General features: G+C 37.0%; 1 protein-coding gene across 3 annotated transcripts in view; it reads left to right on the plus strand.

Annotated features, from left to right (window-relative positions):
- Positions 1 to 23,294, plus strand: part of EEA1 (early endosome antigen 1) — a 76,221-nt gene that overhangs the window by 41,587 nt on the left and 11,340 nt on the right. For all 3 annotated transcript variants that reach the window (XM_032208027.1, XM_032208028.1, XM_032208029.1), the window contains 13 exons: positions 3,333 to 3,482; positions 4,454 to 4,573; positions 4,805 to 5,008; positions 5,551 to 5,751; positions 7,111 to 7,224; positions 8,453 to 8,608; positions 10,410 to 10,549; positions 11,163 to 11,493; positions 12,700 to 12,801; positions 14,200 to 14,394; positions 15,213 to 15,395; positions 21,662 to 21,847; positions 22,324 to 22,455. In XM_032208027.1, the coding sequence (XP_032063918.1) occupies positions 3,333 to 3,482; positions 4,454 to 4,573; positions 4,805 to 5,008; positions 5,551 to 5,751; positions 7,111 to 7,224; positions 8,453 to 8,608; positions 10,410 to 10,549; positions 11,163 to 11,493; positions 12,700 to 12,801; positions 14,200 to 14,394; positions 15,213 to 15,395; positions 21,662 to 21,847; positions 22,324 to 22,455 (2,214 nt within the window). The remainder of the gene's footprint in view (positions 1 to 3,332; positions 3,483 to 4,453; positions 4,574 to 4,804; positions 5,009 to 5,550; positions 5,752 to 7,110; positions 7,225 to 8,452; positions 8,609 to 10,409; positions 10,550 to 11,162; positions 11,494 to 12,699; positions 12,802 to 14,199; positions 14,395 to 15,212; positions 15,396 to 21,661; positions 21,848 to 22,323; positions 22,456 to 23,294) is intronic.

The following is a 23,294-nucleotide window of genomic DNA, read 5'->3' on the forward strand; positions in this document are numbered from 1 at the left end:
AGGGAGAGAGAGCTGTATTCTGCTTAGTCATCTGCTTAGGAATCTTCATTGGTAAAACTGCCTCAGTCTGTCTAGGCAACACATATGCAAGCTTCAGAAGCAAATACAAGAATTAGTGCTGAAATGCGGCTTCAGATTATTAGGGCATTTGGAGAGGGATTTTTGAGGTGAGCAGATGAAGAAAGATTGTGAATGATGCATGGCTGAATGAATTCCTCTGGAAGGAAATGCAGGCCTCGCACATTCTCTGGGGATACCACTGGGAAGGAAGTCAGTCTAAGAATGAAAACCCAAATATGCTGCTGGATCTCAGGGTGTGTTTTAGAATTGTGCTGTAAAAGAACAGTTGAGGAAAAAAGTCATTCACACGTTCAGTTTATATGGTGTAGAATTAGGATTGAAACCAAGCAACATTTTTTTTCTCTGTCCCTCCAAACAAGTAACTATTATCGTGGAGAAAATAAATTTCTCTTATTTGTTCACATGTTACTTCAGTGGAATTACCTTTCTACAGATGTAGTCTAATAGCTTATGTTGTCACAGTGAAATGTTTTTTATGAAGACAGATACAGAGGTATTTAGTCAAACCATGTTTTCAAAGAAGCTGCCATCTTCTCAAAAATCCCTTAGATAAATGCAGGTCTTGGTACCAATGTACTTCTGCAAAGTGCTAACCCACCTAACTGCTGTTCTAGGCAGCAGCTGGGATTCTCTAAATATTAACAATTTTTATCCCACAGTCTTCATTGAGCAATTGTCATTGCTCACAGGCTTCCTGTCTTAAGTAGTAGTAAGAAAGTTGATACATATTCAAGAAAAGCAGACTTGTATTTTGATTCTTCGAGTAACAGGAAGAGGTGCGATGCATTTTTTTTATTTTTTTATTTTTTCTGAAAAGATGGAATAGTTTTTCAGTTTTATGTGCCCCTTTCTGAGTGCTGATTTTAGAATTTGGGTGACCTGATGGAAATGATCTTCACAATGGAAGGAAGCTCTGATGGTGGCATTGGTTCCAGCACCGGGATGGGAAGAGGCTCTCACAGGGAAATAGGAACTCCTTTGATCTAGAAGAGTTGTTAGCTGCTAATAAATACAATTACTGTTGTTGAGGCAAACTTTAATATTTTCAAGATTGTATCTTTTAAAGTCTAAATATTCCCTTCTTTATAGTTAAATCTGATTTTTGTATTCTGTAATACAAGGTAATGCTGGGTTTCATGGTTCTGTTTACTTAATGTCATTAAAAAGACTTCAGAGCCTCATGATTTTTTTTTTTTTGTTGTTACAAACATGTACTTGCCTTTTGCAGATTTTTTTGTTTTTTGTTATGCTATATGATATTCTGGTTTAGTTTAAGTATTTTGCTTAAATGTTTCACAGGGGAAAAATGACAAGACTTTATGGGTACTCTTATATTTCATAAATGACCTGCTAGAGAAGTTATTTGTGGTTAATGGCTGTTATCTTTTTTTGAGGTCATAACTTATATATATGGCCAGTAACAATTTAAAACACACAGTATCATCTGTAAGCATCTGTAACTTAACATTCATCTGTTAACTTGTTGACTGATTGCAAGTTATTTCTTAGTGTACCTACAGTAAAAGTGACTTTAGTAGAATGTTGTTTGCTGATTTCCTTTTCTCCTTTCCAAATATTTTCTCTCTCAGTATCAGCATAACTGTGAACTCTGTAGCCATCTCATTGTGCCTTTTCTTTGATAGATTTTTTTCCTTTGATAGATTTTTTTTTCCTTTGATAGATTTTTTCCTTTGCTCTTGTTCATATTTTTAGTGAGGAAGTATTGATAATTCAGCAATTCCTGCAGAAAAAGACAAATTCAATTGTCAATTTTTTTTTGGTCAAAATTTGTCAAAAAAAATCTGTCATTTGACAAATGTTCTTGATTACTGGTATGTTCTCTTTCCATGCCCTGTCCTCTCTCTTTTTCTACTTCTTGTAACTGTGCAGTCACAGTTAGGAATCAGCATCTCAGCTGCATGCCAAACAGCTTTTCATTTGCAGTGTTGGTGGTTGTGGACATATAAACAAATTTGTTTCTCCATCTCTATCCCCTGTAACTTTTGCACTGTTTGATAACTTCAGCCAATTTTGACAGTTGGCGCAAAGGTCTTCAGCATTAGGTTCTTCAGTGTTAAATTTTTGTGGAAACAAACAGCTGAGTGGAGGAAGGAGACTTATGTTTGTGTCTCACCCCCTCCATGCCTCGGGGGAGATTTAATGTTACCGAGAGCACTGTTCCTTTTTTTCTGTCCCAGTAGGCAGCCAGCTGGTGTGCATATATGGCCAGCCAGTCAACAAGTGGTAGCTTGCAGCAAGCAACAAGGTCACACTGCCTTTTGCCTAGGTATTAGTAAGAATTTGAGGTAGGGCTTAGGAAAAAGGTTTAGGAATATGAGAGGGAGGGCCAGGAGGTACAAGATGAATGGTACAAAGGTCTTGGACATAAATTAATAGGAAACCAAGCTTCATTAATCCTGACAGCTTGTAGAAACTTGCTGTGATGGAGGGTCTGATTCACTTCTTGTTTTTGCATTAAGTTGAAAGTTCATTTGTGTATCCATAAATTTGTTAGTGTGGAAGTAGGTAGAAGGTTACCCAAAGGGAACAAAAATTGATTTTATGAAGCAAGCTTTTTATAATAGTAAATTGTATAAGGCCATTCTTGCACTTTAAAGATGGCGCAGTACTGCTTTTGGTGACCCCTAAAATTACAAGGGAGTTTATTTTCAGCTGGAAGAGCACTTCCCCTTATTACTCTCTGTTGCTGGGAGGAGCTGGAATATAAGCCACCCAAGTTACTGTGTACCCTACAGTGAAGGTTCATGCATGTCTTCTCAGCAGAGCATGAATGCCACTGATGTGCCTAACAACTCTTACTAGTCTAGCAATGCAGAAAACAGTATTGCTGGAGCCAGTGCAGCAGGAAGGCACAGTGTTTCTGCCACTGGATCTACATGGCTGAGATGTAAGATGTGATCGCTTAAGCATTACTATTTTCCTTGATAGTATTAGAAGGATTACTCTTTTTTTTTTTTTTTTTTTTTTTTTTTAAATCTCTGTAGCTATGTAGAAGGTCTTTTGTAGATAAATGAAGATTTTTCTGGGTCCCCCTTACCTGCTGCTTTGAATATTTGTTTATGCTTGTACAGTTGATGCTGTTCTATAATGTGACTTATGTTTCTGATGACTATGATGTATGTGCATGAATTCAGGAGTTATTTTAATCTGGGTAATGAAAATTTATGTCAAACATAGCCAACAGTCCTGTATTTTAGACTCTGTGTGAAAAAATGGATTTCTATTTGCAGTTGCACAGTAAACTTCTAGAAACAGAGCGCCAGCTAGGGGAGGCACATGGGCGGCTTAAGGAACAGAGGCAGCTCTCCAGTGAAAAGTTAATGGACAAAGAACAGCAGGTGGCTGATCTGCAATTAAAGCTTTCTCGTGCTGAAGAGCAGGTAGGACATTTTCTGCAGGCTCTGATTTATACAGTTTCTGACAATAGCCTTTATATACTCATGTTATTTTGTTGTGATTTATAAAATTTGTCCTTATGAGGATTTCATTCGACTAATATTGCTGAAATCCTACAGTGAAATTGTGAAAATCTGCCTAAATATCATTTGTATTACAGATTTTGTAAGGCTAAATGCTCGTCTCATGCATGTATGTTCATGGTGCTTTAGAGATGAATGAAAGATTTTCCTTTTGCAATTTATGAGCTTTGTTTAAGTGTTCTATGAAAGACATAGGTACACCTAAGCCCATATGGAGTAATGTTTGGTGTATAGATGCTGTGGGATGAAACCCAAAACCAAATGATAACCATTGTTAGTTAATAAACTGTGTGGGGTGGATGGGTAGAACTTGCTTGTTTTATTTTTATTTTTTCATTTATTTTAACGAACATCTTGTATATGTTGCTGATTTTCTGCTACCTCTATGGGGATTGGCCAAATATGTGAGTGGTATGTTGTCAAAGCTTTAAAGCTTTTCTGTAGCTAATTTGTAAAGCCTTGAACAGTATAAAAGTGGAAATGCTACTAAACTGAAATTTCTACTAAAACTGCTAATAATAATAATGCTGTTTGTTTTATGGATACCTATATTGTTAGTCCTGTTGTATCTTAACTGTTGGAAAAAAAACATGCTAAATTCTCTATTTATCTTTCATATTTTTGAGAACTAAATTACATATATGTCTGATAGTGTCATAGTTCTCGCTTATGATATTGGATCTTACCTATTAATAATAAAGAATGCTTCAGTTAGGTTTTGATTCTATAACTTAGCATCACATAGTTCTGTTTTTATACCAATTTTTAAATATTCATGTTTAGAGTAGACCCTTCTGACACTAGAGTAAACATTGAGTGCTATGAAAATACTGAATGATGCTTGATCATTCATTAGCCTCCTTTTTTCCCAGCTGAAGGAAAAAGCGGCAAATTCCACGGAATTGCAACATCAGTTAGATAAGGCAAAACAACAGCACCAGGAACACCAGACACTTCAACAAAACACAACATCAAAGCTACGAGAAGCCCAGGTAACATAGTAATATATCCTCACATGAAAGTGTATTTCAGAATTTCATTATTTTCAATGCATTTTCTTTGTAAAATCAGCTTGCATGACTTTATAGTAGTTTCAATAATTTAATATGTAAACTTTGAACAGAATATACAGAGGATGTTAAATAAATGTATCCAACATTTTATACGTTAGGAATAACTTCTAAGGTTGCTATAATTAAGGAAGCTACTATGTGATTTTCTAGAATGATTTGGAGCAAGTACTACGGCAAATTGGAGATAAGGACCAAAAAATTCAAAATCTTGAGGCCTTGCTTCAAAAGAGCAAGGAAAATATCTCTCTACTTGAAAAGGAAAGAGAGGACTTGTATGCAAAAATTCAGGCTGGTGAAGGAGAAACTGCAGTTCTTAACCAGCTACAAGAGAAAAATCATGCATTGCAGATACAGGTAAAAACTCGAGATCTCTTTCTTTTTTCTCTCATTATTGCATCTTATTTTCTTTATTTCTGTTTCATTAAGCATGGCTTTGGTCTTTTCTATACTTTGTTTGCTGTTTCTTTGATACTGTGAAGTTTTTGCTTCTTACATTTCACAGTATTTGTGCTTTGGGGACCTCCTTGCTATCAGCAAAGAGGAAGAACTTCCTAGATGTTTCCTATGTAGACATGCTGGCAATATATGCTTAAAAAATGGTTACATACATGTTTGTTTCTCTTATCTTAAAAATAGGTGTAATTCCAGCTTTCAATACCAAAATTCAGTCTGTTGTTTTTTCAGTGTGTTGTTTTTGTTGCTGTAAGGCCAAATTGACCAGTCACTTTGCTTCATTTTTCAGCTCGTACGCTATTCAAACTGATGCCACGAGCTTCGTTGTAATAATTAAAGTTGGGACTTCAAAGCCATGATAAGATGCCCCAGAATTCAACAGGTTTATGACTTTTTTGGTCATCCTGTTCCAGTCTTCTATTTAGCTCCTTTTTTCACTGCAGGTAACTCAGCTGACAGAGAAGCTGAAGAATCAATCAGAAAGTCATAAACAAGCCCAAGAGAATTTGCATGAGCAAGTGCAGGAGCAGAAGGCACATTTAAGAGCTGCTCAAGACCGTGTACTCTCCCTGGAAGCAAATATCACTGAGCTGAGCAGCCAGCTAAATGAAAGTAAAGAGAAAGTATCACAACTTGATGTACAGGTAATGGAACTCTGTTCTGCCTGGTGATGATAAATCCTGTCTGTGATTTCTGTATTCTCTCCAGAGAATGTACAAAGCAATTGGGGAAGAATTGCATGTTTCTACTAACAGATAAATGAAGTAGAATAAGGCAGATAAACTTGAGGATGTAAGTGGATTCAGAATAGGAATAGATGGCAAGGTTGGTGTGATTTCTTTTTTTTTCCTTCTTTAATGGGTAGGTGTTTTGTGGTGGTGATGGTCGGAGTTTATAATCAAGTTGTGCAAACTTGTCCTTGAGCATCTTTTTTGTATTCATAATGGTTAATCATCCACGAAACAGCTTTTAGCTGTCCTGGATTCTGTGCATCAGAGTCAGTCTGTTAAATCAGTAAGATCTTGCTGTTGCCTAGAAATTTCCTAAGCTGGTGGCTTTTATCAAAAACAAACAAACAAAAAATTGCAGGCTGCCTTTTTGTCAATTTAATTGAACTAAACAAGGGAAATCCCAAGTATGGATTCAATGTGGTCTCTCCTAATTGCTGCTTAAGCTAAAAGCAGCTAATTATATTCAGATATCATAAAGAATACACAACACCTTTTCAGATGTTTAGCAATTATGTTCCTAGATTAAGACACTTGGTGCACATAGTACTGCTGTTGTTGGATTAATACACTGTGATGTCTTTTTAATTAGTGTTACTCAGTACCTTCTTCTGATGTAGCTCTGATACTTTTGCTGTGCTGTATATCTCATGCTACAGTATCTGACCCTGAGTATTGCTTGCAAGCACCAGCAGCATTCATACCTGCCCTATAAATTTTTAGCTAGTTAGCTATTTTGGGAAGAGTAGGAAGTTGCTCCCTGACATGCAGATAGGCACAGAGAAAAATATACATGTGGAAGCATGTTTTACTTGTTTCTTCGTCTTCTAACAATTTTATGTGCATGTAGTCTGAGGTTACTAAGGCATGCAAGAGTGTGAATGCAGTAAGTCTCTCCCATTGTTCCTTGCTTGTGAATAAAAACACTTTCCTAGAGGAGAATGAGTGGGACTGTTTTTTTTTTTTTTTTTTTTTTTTTTAAATTAAATTTGTGTTTTTATATCAAAGAAAGAACTGTGGCTTAACATCTTGGTTATTTGCTAAAACTTGAAAAAAAATCTTTTTAAATTAACACATGAAAACTGCTAATTTTACTATTAAACTTAATTATCACAGAATCATCTAGGTTGGAAGAGACCTCCAAGATCACCTAGTCCAACCTCTGACCTAACACTAACCAGTCCTCTGCTAAACCACATCAAATTATGAATATAAAAAAAATAAAATCAGCTACAGTAAAAGAGATATTTTAGTGAAGCATGACTTGTCTTTCAGGTAAAAGCAAAAACTGAATTGCTGCTCTCAGCAGAAGCATCAAAAGCTGCTCAAAGAGCCGACCTTCAGAATCATCTGGACACTGCCCAGCATGCGTTGCAAGATAAACAACAGGTTAGGAGCAACATACAGACATAATGTTTCTACCTTACCTAAAAAGCTACTTACAAACCTACGAATAATGTGCTTACACACTAAACATGTGACTATGCGTTTGAAAATAATCATGTAGGATATTTTAACCACGTGATAGGTATTCAGTTCTTTTTGCTGTAATCTGGACCAGATACATTTTATAGTGTAAAGAACTTAATTACGAATCCAATCCTTGCTGTATTTTTGGCTATGGTTTCCGTATTGGAAACCATATTTGGTATTCTCAGTTTCCGTATTGGGGTACAACTCAATTCTAATCCTTATGTTACGAAAAAAAAAAAGTTTATAGAATGCAGTGGGTACAAGTGAAAACTCTTAACTTGTATTGCATACCCAGATAGTTTCAAAATTAGATGTCTTTTTTTCAGAAATAATTATCTGCATGCCAACTGACACAAAAGCTAGAAGGTGCTTGTTAAAACTGCATGTTTTATTTTACATTAATCCCAGTGAAGCATGCTACCAGGTACTGAATCAAACATTTGTACTGTTAGGATTAGTGCTGCTCCAATCTTAGTGGAAATATCCAGCAATTCTAAAGAGCACTGGTTTTTCGGGTGGGAATATAATTATTTGCTATAAACAGAAGACCTCTTTTTGCAGCTATTAATTAAATACATAATACCTAATAGTTAAACAAATCAACTTGCTTGGAGAGCAAGGAGGTTGGATGTAACTGTCATCTTAGTGGTTACTAAGTGAATGCGTTTGTGTCTCTTGCAGAAATTATGTTGTTATTTGTTGAACAAAATGCTTTGTAATCATCTTTAGTATGTGAAGAGCATACTCTTCCCATGATACTGGCTTTCTTCTTCAGTGATTCCTTGATTTCAGGAAGACAGCAACATTTTCTATAAAGTTTTGTAGTGTTACTTTCTAGTTATTGCTGTATTAACAGCATGCTCAAGGATCTTGAGCATTTATTGCATACAATTTCTCTTCTGTTTATAAGTAAAATCACATTTCTTAAGGTTTAGCTCACAGCCTGTAGAGTTTGAGAGGGATATGTTTAACATAGAGAATTTGTGCTTTTCCCACTCAATTTCCTGCCTCTCAGAATAAAAAACATTTTTTTCCTTTTTAATTTCAACACATTAGATCATTTAAAGCGTTTATTCAGAGGACATTAGTCATTTTTGGAAGCTATTTAAAAGCTAACAACCCTCTTATTTTTATTTTACCCCAGGAGTTAAACAAGGTCAGCAGTCAGTTGGATCAAGTTACCACTAAGCTGAATGATAAGCAGGAATACTGTGCTCAGCTGGAAGCCAATCTCAAAGAGCACAAAGAGCAATGTCTTTATTTAGAACAGAAAACCGAAGAGCTGGAGGGACAGCTTAAGGTTTGTATTGAGCACAGTATATGAGCTTACTGCAACTGATGTTCTCCTCTGCTTGGTAGTATTTCATAAAAGCTGTGCTCAAATTACAGTGAAAGGATTTTATCAATATGACTTCTGAAGGTTTTCTTTTTCACCGGTGTTTCCTGATCTGCCCTTTAATCCTATTCTCTTCTGTGCTAGTATATCATACTAAGATTTAGGATGTTGCCCTTATGCTGTCACTTTCCACTATGTGTGCTTTTACCAACCTCTATGCTACCTGGAAAATACTATGAGAAGGAGCACGAATACTTCTTGAAATTAAGTCTCCATGTCTATATATTTTACAAGTGGTACCAGTGAATATGTGTTACGTTGGTTAGCCCAAGTTAATAGTACCTGTCTGTTTTGATTTAATTCTGGAACCTTTCAGTAGGCCTTTCTGGGGGCTTTTTATCGTGATTTTTGTGCGTGAGAAATATTTTTCCACAAATTTGATCATGAGTTTTATATTCCATTTCTGGATTTGGATTTTCTCTTAAATTGCACATAATTCTGCCAGGTTTGCAGAACCTTTTGTTATTTTGCTACGTTAATGTTTTCCATTAAGGATGAATTACTCCTGATGCTTCAGTGTTTTTAAATTTGGGCTTTACATTTTGTTCAATACTTGTTAAGCATTCTTAGTGGTCAAAATCACGGTATATAAAATCATGTAATATATAGGTCTTGGGAGCAATGAAGAATTAGTTTTGCAGTGTTGTGTATCTGTTTTGAAAGAGATCAGCTGTCTAAAGTGAGTTGGGTGCTTTTTCTTGTTTATGTGCTTTTCTGCCTGGTTTCATTTGTGCTTTTATTTTTCATTCTTTTGCTAATGTATCACAGGTAACCAGTGTACTCAAATGCTTAAATGCTCAAATACAGGAATATGCTGTTTGCTTCCCCAAGATTTTATGAGGTCTGTATTAAATGAAGTGTGAAACTGAGCAGGGTTGTTGATGCTGTCAACAGGAGTGCAATTCTGTGTACAAGTCTTGGTGTCATCACCATTCTTTAGGATTATTCCAGTTGAATGCATGGTATTAAAAATGATAGAGGAGGGAAAAAAAAAAAAAAAAAAAAAGGCTGAAACCCTCAGGAATGTTCTCTTAGAAACTTGACCATGGTGACCATGGTGTTTTATGGCCACTGCATGAAAGCAGAAGCATCTATAAAACAGCCAGTGTGTTGAAGAGTCCAAGCAGTGCCTGGTTGCTGAGGACTCCTGTGTTCTTTATATTCCATGCAAATGAACAAGTATCTTCTACAAACAAAACAAAAGAAACCTTCTGCCAAACAAGCACAGTTTTTATTTATTTGTTTTTTTTTTTTTTTTTAATAGCTGTAGTTCATGTCTTTGTATTTACACAGAATGGCAGAGTTGGGGGATATGTAAATCACCAGTCATTTGAAACTGCTGAAACTACTTGTTGGGAGCTGAGAACAGGGCCCCAAAGCTGAACACTGTGTATGCCCTTTTAAAGATTTCTGCATTTTATTTACTACTTTGCAGTAAAATGGCTGCTTGGCATTTAACTTAAAGGTGATTTCAGAATGTTTTACCAAAACGGATCACTTCTGGGGGAGCAAAAGTATTGCAGGAACTAAATAATGAAAGACAAGTGGCCAGCTAATGAAATAGACTGTGTGTGAGAACTGTGACTGCTTTCTACAGTAAACACGTTTTACAGTAAATACTACTGGACGACTTCTGATTTTTATTGTTGTTTTGTTTTATTGTCTCTGTTCTGATGGCTCTAACTTTTTTGTTTTTCTATCTCAGAAACTTGAAGCTGACATTCTTGATGCTAAAACAAGCAAAGAACAAGCTCTTCAGGAATTACAGCAGCAGCGACAGCAATCTACGGAATTAGACCTCCGAACAGCAGAACTGAGTAAACAACTTGAAGCGGAAAGAGAAGTGTATGCATACCCTGTGCTATAATACTTTTCAAAGTTAGATATAAAGCTAAATTAGAGTGGTTTGGACTACAGTTGAAATTTTATTCTTCTCTCCTGTGATTTCTTAAAATCATAAATAAAAGCGATGTATTCCCTCTGCTATGAGAACTGAGTTATATCTCATCTGTTTTCTTGCACTTTACCTGCCATGCAGACTCCATCTGCCACATCATCTTCTGTGAATCACTGGCTGAAGTGATTTAACACACTTTGATATATTCACTGTGCTTGTCAGCTAAATATCTAAGTAGGCTGACACGCTAAGGTCCGTCTCTAACTATCCATAGCTCTGTAACTTTCAAAGATTAATTTTCAATTTATGTATAAGAAGCAAAGGGGTAGCTTCTGTTCACAATATTTAAGGAAGGAAAATCCATCTTAGAATAGTGTTTATAGTAGCTTATATGTCTTCACTGGAGAGACAAATGCCTGTATTCTGGAAGGAAAATGTATTCTTTGAATTAATTCTACAGTTAATATATTTAAGTAGAGATGTTTAATGATATAAAGAATCTTGTGAAGGAGAATTTTTTAAAAAAGTTTTATTTTTCTTTATTTTGCTCTGTATTTGCAGCACGTCTAGTGCTAAATTGGATTTACAGAAGAAATCTGAGGCCCTTGAACAAGCAAAACAGCAAATTTCAAAGCAGGAAGAGGAAAATGCCAGCCTCAAACAAAACCTTGAGAAATCAAGTCAAGATACAAGTAAACAACTCAAGGAGTTAGACTGTAAAATGCAAGTAGCAACATCGGAGTTGCAACAGGTGAAATCAGAGAAGGATGCCCTATTAAAGGACCTTACAGCTACCAAAGAGAAGCTCTCAAAAAGTTCTGAATCCTTCAAAAAAAAGAAGGAAGAATTAGAAAAAGAAATACAAAAAGAAAAAGCAGCTGTAGCAGAAATGGTTAGTAGACTTTTTTTTTATTAGAGCTTAAGTTTGAGGTATTTACAACGTGATATTAAGATTTTATTTTTGTTCTGAAAACAGTGCACATAAGTGCAAGAAAGTTAATTTCCTTAAGGAAAAACAGATTTTGATTTTAGTTGTTTATACTTGTGTCCTAACTTGAATTTTTATCCTAACTTGAATTTTTGTCTCAATGTTTACTGTGGTAGACATCAGTTCATATCACACAAGATCCAACTGGCTGTTTTTTTGGGAGATGCCTAGCTTAAAGTTTTATAAGAGTACTAGAACTATTTGAGTTTCAGAGAGGTCTCACACATGACAGTATAGTAACAAACACTTGACCAGAGCAACCTGTTATGGTAAGAAGAGTGTACTCCCGGTAGCTTTAGAATGTACTTTTTTTTTCCTTCCCCCTTTGCTTTGTTGGTAACATGACTGACTACTATAAAAGTATATATTTTATAAATTTTCTTATACAGGTTTACTGACAGCCCTACCCTCAGAACGTGGTAGAGTTTCTTTCTCATTCCCTTCCTATTTTGCATGTCAGTATTTCAGTATTTCCCAGAATCCATGTATAGCTGCTTTTATCCTACTCTTAAACAAACAAACAACAACAAAACAATAACAACAAAAACAACCCTCCTAATACTTAAAAATAACACTTTCCTTTCCTACTTCACCTTCTTAAGATAAGCCTTTTTGCTTAGAGGCTTGATTAAATATTGTTGTTTAAACATTTGTGTTTTTCCTAAAAGCTTGAAGGATTTTCTCTCCAATTTATACTCAAATACTATGTTTGTGTACTAATTCTGCAAATCTATTTACTCATGAGTTTTAGAACATCAAGAAATTATGGATCCTGAGGAGAGCAATAAGCCTACTGCTTGCCATAAGAAGAAGGGCTGCCAACAGCAGCTTCAACCAAGGCAATTATTCCTAATCAGAAAAACTTCTTGGCACATGTCTGCCTTGAAGTACTAAATATCAGCAGAGTTCAGCTTAGACTTATCACTGTTAATGGCTAGAGATATTTTTAGCTGAAGATGTCTGCAACTGAGAAGAAAAGCATTTTCACTAGAAAGAAAAGCATTCTTTTAGAATGCTTTGTAGCTCCTGTGAAAATACATGTCACTGGTCTTAGAAACTCACATAAATACTTGCTTGTCTTCTGTTTTTTTGTTGTTTTTTTTTTTTTAGGAAAAATCTTACCAAGAAGTAAAACAACAGCTCCAGGTACAAACAGAGTCTGTAGCTAAAGAGAGGAATGAATTGAAAAACTCACTGGAAAAAAAGGAGGGGGTAAGCCGTCTGCAGAGTTCCAAAAATCAAGAAAAGAATAATAACAAATGCTTAAAAGATTCATTTTCATTTTCATTCTCATATGTTGGGATTAATGAGGAAAAAAAAAAAGAGGTTGCAGTTCTCAAATTGTAACCCATCTGGGACACTGAAATTAGGTGATATAAAATTGCCTGGCAAAAGGTAAATGCTGTATAAAATTATGGAGAAAATTATTCTGGGAGTTACTGAAAAACACGTCAAGGACAATGTGGTCGTTGGTCACAGCTAACATGGGTTCATGAGGGGAATGTCCTGCTTAATGAACTTAATTTCTACCCACCTAGTTTACCAAGGGAAGCCAGTTAGTTGAAGTGATCTTTTTGGATTTCAGTAAAGCTTTCAATACAGTTTCACACGGTAACTTTATGGACAAAATATCCAGCATAGAGTTAGATAAATGCATAATACAATGGGGGAACAACTGGCTTGAGGGATCGGGCTCAAAGGGTTATAGCAAACAAGATTACATCAGGCTGGCGGCCAGTCACTAGTGGGGTGTCCCAGGGCTCCATTTGAGGGCCAGTTCTCTTCAATATTTTCATAAATGACTTGGGTGTGGGACTAGAAAATGTTTTGAGGAAGTTTGCAGATGATATTAAATTGGGAGGAGCTGTTGACCCTAGTAAGCATAGAGGCCTTGCAGAGAGATCTTGGCAAATTAGAGAGCTGGGAAATGACCAACAGTATGAAGTTTAACAAGAGCAAGTGCTGGATTCTGCACCTGGGAAGGGGCAACCCTGGCTATATATGCAGACTGGGGGACAAAAGGCTGAAGAACAGCCCCACAGAAAGGGGTCTGGGTGTTTTCTGCATAATTTTGCCATGTTGAAAATAAGTCAACAATATGCCCTGGCAGCCAGGAGAGCCAACTGTACTCTGGGGTGCAACAAGCATAGCATTATTAGCTTGGTCAAGGGAAGTGATTGTCCCACTCCACTCTGCACTGGTGCAGCCTCACCAAGACCACTGTGTGCAATTTTGGCACCAAAGTATAAAAAAGACATAAAGCTATTAGAGAGCATCCAAAGGAGGGCTATGAAGATGGTACAGGCTCTTGAGGGGAAGATGTATGAGGAGCAGCTGAGGCCCCTTGGTTTGTTCAGCCCAGAGCATAGCAGGCTGAGGGCAAGCCTCTCAGGTTACTGCAACCAGTGGACACTCCCCAACTTCGAGCAGTCCTTTGGGGGTTGGACCAGAGACTTTATCTTCAGCTTTAACAGTTTTTTCGTTTGTGAACTTGTCTGTTCACTTCTTGAGCTTTGCAATTTGTCATACACACAGTTTACATACTACAGCATGTGCAAATAATGATGTAAATTAAAATTATATACAGTTATTTAATATTTTTGAATATAGATCTCTAAGCAGTTGTCGATAGAACTTGATTCAGCACGTGCACAAGTACTGGAAATTCAGGGTCTTCTGAAAGACAAAGAAAAAAGTGAGCAGCATCTTCAGGGAAAGCTGAGAGACCTAAAGGAATCTTTTGAGCAGAAGAAAAAACACAGTGAAACACTACAAGCTGAGTTAAAAACTGCCCTTTTAGAAAAGGTAAGGCTGGCCTTACTCGTGTAAGAAAATTAATATAAATTTGATATGTGCTGTGGCTTTTATGCCAATGTCTTTGGAATAAACAGCTATTTACTGTAGTCTTGCTGGAAAGGGTAAGATCAGGATGTGGAAACAAAGTCTTCAATGGCCATTGCTGAAATATACAGACTCTCTAGGAGCTGAGTTTCAGTAAATTGGTAAAAATGGCTAGATTGTATGTCTTTATTTTGACCCAGGAGGATACTGTGAAGTAAGAGCTGCTGTTTTCTTGTAAAGCAGTAGACAGTTTTGTGAGAGCAGTTTAGACGAACGCTGCAGTGTTTTGGAATGTCCATGGCAGTTTTAAACTCTCTTTCATTATAGCAAAATAATTTATCTAAGTGACAGAATGAAACTAATAAACTATAGTGGAAATAGTTCAAATGTCTTACATTAGTGAATGTTGTGTTGTGTGCTGTGCACTATTAAATGTTTTGCCAGCTTCAGCTGCCCTGTACTATATGATCATACTTTTGCTTTAGCTTGTCTAGGGACACTGTATGATTAAAAAAATAAATATATATATATATTATATATATAATTTAAATTTAAAATGTTTGGTCTTGCTGTGTTTTACTAAGTCTTATAAAGTGAATTTAATTTTGTTGTGAAATTAGTTACAAAATATTGCTATAAAAACTGTTTATGTTAGGTTACTTAATTGCTATTTCATAAGTGTTTTTCAGTAAAAATAGTTTTTCAGTAACAATATGATTTATTGACATCATAAAGCATACTATCTGTAACTTTAACTGACACTTTGTATGCCTGTGTTTCAGGCAGAACTGGAGAATAAGCTGCAACAGCAGACAATTTTGTCAGCTCAGGAGCTTAAAACAGAGAAAGGAAAACTAGCAGACTTACAGAAGACCTATGAAAAATATAAGGAAAACATGGAAAAACTGCAGCTGGATCTTTACGGGAAAGAGTCTGAGTTGCTGGCGACCAGGCAGGACCTTAAGGTACTTAGAGACACTTTAATGTTATTTGTGACTTAATAGACCTGTCTGTATCCATTTTGAAGATACAGAAACAGTGCAAAAACTGTATGGGGAAAGAAAAAAAAAAAAGCTCTTTGCTTCTATATATAGAATATAGTGCTGTTCAATCCTTTCCCCTGGGACAAAGGACATACTGACACTAATTGAAAGCCAAGCGTATTTGCCACCTTACCTGAACTACCCTTCCATTTTTGCAATGGCAATCTGACCTGTGGGTGCAAAGTGAAAGATGATTTATTTTCATATTCTTTTTTGAGTTTTTTGTTGTTGGTGGTGGTGATGGTGGTATATATTGTAGCTTTCAACTAATTTAAATAGTGTAGCTAATTAGGGCAAAGTCACTGACAGCATGTGAGTAACCACTGCCTTCTAGACGATTTAACTAGAATTGTAGTTGTCAGTCTGCTCCTATGCCCTTGCCCCTTCTGCTTCTTCCTGGCTCATTACAGACTTTGAGAGATGTTATACTGATAAAAACAGTAGGTTTAGGGACCTGCCTGGAGTGCAGATGTCTGAATGTAATCCTCCAAGATTTTGCTATTCCTAAGCAGAATTTACCTGGTTTGGTATTCAGATGTAATGCCTTCAAAAAGATGTTGCTGGGAATTGAGTCGATAAGAACAGGTGTTTCTTTATCCTTTTTCCATTCCCCCGCCCCATCCCCTCATGTCAGTGCTAAACAAATGCTCAGGTTTGTTCCAAGACATACTATGCTGCAGAGATGTGTGGCTTTGGCGCTTTTCACTTGCAAAGCTGGAGAGGGAGTCATTGTCTGTGTGACACTGTTGTTTTAAGATTTCCTGAAGTTCTTCGAGTTAAATAGGTGCTTCTGGAGAACTGGTCATCCAATCCATTTTAGATGCTGGCTTCTGTTGCCTTCACTATATATAAAGAGAGCTTTTGGTGACTGGTTAGATTTAATATGTCCCTTCTACTTCTCCCAGTGTAGTCTTTTCAGTCCCATCCTTGAAATATTAAAGGTTTTGTGGCTATTTCAGATAGCTCCATATGAGCTGTGGAGTCCTCGCCAAACTCAATGTTTTGAGTTCCTTTAAGAAAAAGAAAAGTAGCTCCTTTATGTGTACATCATTGGATTTCTCTTAATCATACTCTTCCTCTGTGACATTAGATTACCTGCCACGTTTTCCTGCACGTCAGATTAGCTTTATTTTTGGTGCTGCTTGATTGAATCCTTGTGCAAGGGTATAAAGAACTTTGACCTGCTTAACAAGCAAAGGTGGTTTAAACATACGGTTAGTTACTATAGCTTGCTAACCTCCTTTCTGAGTTAATTTCCCAGAATGTGTTTAGATCAACACATTGGTATTTATGGTATAATTTAAATTGGTAATGCAGTGACCTGTACAAGCATTGGATGTTCATTTAAATATTGCTTGCTGCAAAGATAGCTCTGAATAAGTATTATTAAGCCAGCTAGATGACTTCTAGTTCTGACAAATATAAAATAGGACAGTAGGTCTCCCATGTGCTTTTAAACCTGAATTGGGATGGTAACAAGGGAGAGATGGAACATCAATGCAAAAAGGTAAAATAAGGTGATAGGAACAGGTGACCAGCAACACCTGTAATATATAAATAAGGTGACTAGTAACAGGAGAATAAGATTGTTAATATGAACAGGTAACACGATTTATTATGTAAATATCTGTGGAGCCTAAAGAGCCTGCGAAATATCGGTGTCCTCGGTGCTGAGGTGATGTACCAGTTTGGAGGCTGTTTGCATGGTTGTTTATTTATTTATAGTTATTTACAATAATTATGGATGGTGAGGTCTGCTTGGCACCGCTTTGCTTTTTTTCTGTAAAATCCAGGAGAGGAAAAAGGACAGGGCCAATATATGTTTAATCACAAGTGTGCCGTCTCATTGCAATGTTAAACTAAAATAGTAATGATATTCTTTGCTGCTTTCTCAGACTAGTTATAAAAAGTGTCAAGGAAGACTAATGCTAGTTTGGAGAGCTGAACACAAAAGTACCACTCAAATCAGAAGAACTCTGTGGCAAAGATTCATAGTCAAGCCAGTTATGTGCATTATGTTTGTCCTTAGGGGAGTTATTTAATGAAGGCAGATGATTTGAGCCAGAGCTACAAATTTTGGATGGTTTGGAACCAAGGAGGGCTGGGGTCCAGAATGGTCTTGATATTATTGGTAGACAGTAGAAGAACTTTTTAGAACTTGTGTATTAGGTAAGCTTAGATGTCTTATTGCAGGATTTGTAGCAGAAGTATGAAGTCCCTGCACAGCTGTGTTTAGTGAGCATGGTTTGAAGCCCAGTGAGCGGGGCTGTACGCAGAGCACCATCTGCTGGCTTCTGGCTGGAATATCACTGCCGGGCTGCTTGGCTGCTGGTCACCTCGGGCTGAGGGAGCTGTGAGACTGGAGTGTGATAAAAAGTGAGTAATGCTTACATGAAGTTTTGCAGTTGGGGATGCAGCACTGCGTGAGAGCTAGCTATGCCTAGCTAGAGGCAGAGTAAGCGGGCAGCTGCCTGGCACACCAGCAGCACAGGCTGAAAAATTGAACGCCCCCTTAACACTTCAGTTTCTGGTTCAATAACAGAAGGACCAAGTTATGTAGTGTTAGCCAGATGCAAACTGTGAAGCTGTAAGTCTCCCAGAGCAAAAGTGAGAAGTGTTGTAGCAAATTCTAAAGTGAGAACATAGCTAGAGTCTTATGGATACGATATGCTGCACATTCAGTTTAATTTAAACAACCTGCCTTCTGTAACAGTAAATAAACTCATGTTTTTGTCTCTGATGGAAAAAAAGAAATTGGGCAAGATTTGAGTGCTTGTAAAAGTTATATAGTATTATTTATATATTTATATATATATCATTTATATCTATAAATGGGATTCCTTTTTGTGGAAAAGCCTATTTTTATTTACAAGACTTATTGAAAATGAAGAGCTGTTATTATTTCTGCCTTGATTTTGAGTTAGTGCAAACATACTTGTGCATCTTGCTCTCCTGAACTCTGCCAAATACTCTTTGGTCTTGGCATTTGTGCTTTTTGTAGTCAGTCCTGGTTTCTTCTGTGTTCTCAAAAGAAAGTTTCTTTGCCTCTGATATTGGCACCACTCTCCATGTATCTTCAGTGGATGTTCTGGATGCTCTTTGTGCTGCCAGACCTCAAGTCTCTAAGTTAGGAGCCTAAGTTGCCTGCGGTCAGTCTAATCCTACTGCCGAGGAACTGAAGCGACATTAGGTTATCATCTGTGAATAACGGCATGCCCCTTCTGTGAGCTGGGTGGGGGGAGAGGGGCATGCAGACTAAAATTGTTCATTTGTGCACCTCACTTCGATGGAATGAATCCAGGACCTAGCACCTGGCTAGTTCTGCTGGTGGCTCCATGTGGCCTGTTTGCAGTGCAACAGCCCAATTGTACTGGACTGCGCTGAGATTTCCTTTTAATTGGTTAATTAGTTATGCCAGTCAACCTAACATGTGGTTTTATTTACACTTAGTCCAGATTGACTTCTTTTGTTCTGTATGTTTTCCTTGCATTTGGTTTTCTCTGTCATCCTAAAGAGTAATCTCATGACTGGGGTTATATTACCGCTTTTGGAGAGCGATGTCAAAATTGAACAATAATTAAGGTGAATGGCATCAGATTTTGAAGAGGTGATTTTCTGTTAAAGATGTGAGCTCCTCAGGAGTCCAAAAGAATCCATCTGAACTAGTTGGAGACTGAGCCAGGAGCAAGGACAATAACTGGAATGTTTTAGCCATGTGCTGGATTTCTGCTGATTTCCAGAGGGTGCTGTGAGGGACTTCTGAGGAAGGCAGAAAGAAAGGCACAGATAGATAGAAGGTGGATTTACTGCTAAAGTTACATTGAATGTTTTCTCAATTAAGGCCAGTAGCATTATTGTTAATCACAACACAGTTAAGAGCCACTTGCTGTGCATTAGCTGTAGTAAGATAAATTGTGCTCAAAATTCAGAGTCCCTTATATTGCAAACGTTTATATATAAGACATTGCAGAGCAAGCTGAATACTGACTCCTCTTTTAAGGACATTCACCTTGTCTTAGCTTGGGCATAGGCACAGTCAGATTGCCTGTCCTGTACCGACACTTTGGAGATGGTTGAGGGAAGAGTATCTGATAGGTGAAGCTTTTTGTTGGGCTACCCACTCCATAGCCAAATTTTATCATCCTGTACAAATTGTCTACAATCCTGTACAAAATTGTCTACAATCATACTTCTGCAAGAAGCAAATCTGAATAAAAGCCATGTCTTCAGAATGAAGACATGTCTTCATTCTAAATTTGCAAAAACTATTGGGTTTTCCTGTGAAGGTGTTTTGTGATGATGCTACACTTCCCATCCTTTCTCAGTTGTAGGAAAATACTGTACTCCACCACCCACAGTGAAATAGAGAGGGCTTATTTTCTTTTCTGAAGGACCCACTCTGCTACAACCTTGAAATTGCAAAAGCACCTACTATTTTGCTTCATTTTTTTCTTGAGCTAAAACCTTGTGAAGTTTTAAATAGTAAACTTATAGATCAGAAGACAAATAATTGGCCTGCAAATTAATTCAAAAAGGCAGTTTGAATTTTTAAGTGACTGAAGCTGTAGAAAATGGTATTGGATCAGCAGTGTTCCATCACGTTAGTATTTCAAACTAAATCTCATTCTACCAGTAAAACACTTCAGACTCTACAAGTAAGGATTAGGAAACAGAAATCAGTTTTTAAATGAAGACAGGAGCTGCTTAAAACAGATGTACAATTAAGTGAAGTCAAGGTTGTTGAAGTTTAGTGATTTTTTTTAAAGGAACAACAAGTACAAGAGGTTTAATTAGGGTTTAAGTAAGAGGAGTAACAGCTAAAAGAATGTAGTTTATTCTGAAAGAATTTAAATCCTTATTGGTGCACAGAAGGTAATAAATTAATTGTTAATAATAAATCTCCCCACCTCACACTGTGTATCTTAGCATAAAATGTTTCCATCAAGTACCATGATTTTGGTGACTTAGTGGATGAGTTGTTTATTTTTTCCATTTTGGTTCTTTGTGAAATGACATGCTCCTAAATGTAGCTAGTCCATGGCTAAGCCAAAGGCTTTAAAAACATCACAACACCCTCTCTTCCACAATACTAAATTAAGAAGAGCCTCAAAGTTTGCCTTTGCTGTGAGCAAATAGAATGAGTCTTGGGTGTGAGTTTGAGATTGTTACTTGGGTTTCTGTGACCTATTGTATAGAGATGTCTTTTTCTGTATAACAAAATCATAGAAGAGATTGCATTGGAAGGGACCTTAAAGATCACCCAGTTCCACTCCCCTTGCCATAGGCAGGGATGCCACCCACTATATCAGGTGGATGTCCCATCCAAGCTGGCCTTGAACACCTCCAGGGATGGGGCATCCACAACCTGTGCCAGTGCCTCTCCACCCTCAGAGTGAAGAATTTCTTCCTAATGTCTAATCTAAATCTATCCTCTTTTAATTTAAGACCATACCTCCTTTGTCCTATCACTATGTACCCAACTAAGGAGTCCCCTCTCCATCCTTTTTATAAGACCCCTTTATGTATTGAAAAGCTGCAATGAGGGCACCCTGGAAATAAAGAGAGTTGGAGGCCGGTTAAATTATGGTATGTAATAGATTCTGATTGGAAGTTTAAGATTTGATTGAATTGAAATGCTGATACACATGAGACTGTGAAACATTTTGCTCTGATTCTAGCTTTTTTAGGTTGCACATTTCACTTCAGGATTTTCAAAAATTTCTTGACTGTGCTAGTGCTAGTTTTGTTAAGTCATTGGAAAAAATACAGTAATAATGAATCACTCCTGGAAACTTCACAGTGTAGCTTTTCTGTTGCTTAAATACCAGCTGTATAGAATTATAAGGTAGTACATTTACCTTGAGAATAAATCAACTTGTGTAAGCCAATTCAAGTTCATTCTCTTTTTGTCAAACAATCACTTTTCCTTCTTTGCCCTCTGGATGTTTTCGCATTTTGTATGTGGAAGGATGGAGTAGGTACTGCTGCTGGAAATGTTTCTGGGGTACTTTGTTTTTGCTAGGCATAACCTCAAGACCCAGAAGTTCCTGTAATTATGCTTTGTCAACATTTGAAGTAAAATGTTGCATGCTATGTGACAGTTTTTCTGTGGAAAATGACTAAATGATTGTCAAGTATCTGAAGCTCTTATACTGACAGATAATTTACAGAGTTGTCTTTGTAATTAGTCCACAGAAGAAAAACTTGCTCTTGCTCAAGAAGAGGTAGTTTCCAGCAGAAATCGAATTGCTAATAATAATCAGCAGATCCAGGAACTGAAGAAAGCAAAGTCTGCACTGGAACAGGATGCATCAAAGAAGGAGCAGCAGCTGGGTGAGAAGACCAAAATGCTACAGGATCTTCAGAATGATAGGGTAAATGTCTCTGTCTTTTGAAATCTTCCCACAGAAACACACAGCCTCTCACCCTCTCCCCACCCCGTTAATTCCTGGTACATCTCTAAACAGGGGTTGTTTTGGGGGCATACCACTGTTGTAGAGCATAGCAACAGCAATTTTATTGAACCTCCTGCTTGAAGACTGCTAACAGACAGCTGAAATGAATTTGCTTTAAAATAGACTGATAATTTGTACTAAGTGGTTAGACATGCAGAAAAACATTATTAATTTTAAATATAAAACTGTAAACATGCTGCTAATTGTTTGCCCTGCTAACTGTGGATAGAGAGATGTGACGGATGTTTTCCTTCTTAGAGCTTTTGTAATTAAGGATTTGGGGTACTAGATGGTGTTTTTTTTTATTTTATTTTTTTTGTGGACTTGGAAGAAGTCACTTTTCTATCACCTTTTAAGTATGTATATATATCTGTATATGTATTTTTTTCTTCAAGATTTTGAAAGAAAAAGACTTGGCTAATGAAAAATGTAAAACAACAGAGCTCCAGGAAATAAAGAGTAGACTTGAAAAAGAAAGTGCCAAGCTGGGTGAAGAGCTCAGAGTCTGCAAGCAAGAATATGAGAAGGTATATTGAAACAAAATGAATCTTCATGTGCTCAGTTATCTGATCAGAAATACAGAAATTATCTGGGATGGCTTCGCAAAGGTGGTTGCTGTAAATATCAGTATTATAGATAAGGGAACCAAAGCACAGATTTCACTGGGGTTCCTGAGCAATGCTGACCTGATTAGTGATAGTACTGGAGCTCCAATTACCAGTGTGCTTGGCCAGGTAGATCACATGACTTGTCTTAGTTTCGGGGCTTTTTTTCTGTTTTACTGTAGACTCACTGCACATACACTTGCTTGACAATTCTGAAGTGTAGAAAAGATGTCCCAAAGTGTCATGAATATGAACTTTTCCAGATGCTCTAGGAACATCTGGTACTTCTCAAATATGTGTGGTAGAGTGTGAAACTTCCTTGATATGCTGTGGTTTTTAAAATGTCTTAAAAAGTCACACTTGGGGTGGGGGGAGGGACACAACATCGGGAGCCTCATAAAAGACTGTTTTCCAAAATCATAACAGTCAAATGAGATGTCTAAAGGGTAAAAATCTGTAGACTTCAATTAAATAACTTTAAATCTTCAGTAAAACAAACTATTTCACACTATGAAATGTGTGTACACCAACGGCGGCTTAATACATTCATCTCTTGATCTACATACAAGGATTCAGACTAAAACAGAAATTGTCTCCTACAGGCCTATACTCTAATTCCCATTTCTTGTCAGGGAATGGACTCTTATCCTATAAGATACACTCTTATAGGACATCCTTTTGTCCTCAGGTTATGTTCTCTCTCTGTCTTTGGTTTGGCTTTAGTTTTTGTTGAAAACTTTGATTTCTGGAAAACTGGCAAC

The sequence above is a fragment of the Aythya fuligula genome, chromosome 1 (assembly GCF_009819795.1).
Source record: "Aythya fuligula isolate bAytFul2 chromosome 1, bAytFul2.pri, whole genome shotgun sequence".
NCBI classification, from domain to species: Eukaryota; Metazoa; Chordata; class Aves; order Anseriformes; family Anatidae; genus Aythya; species Aythya fuligula.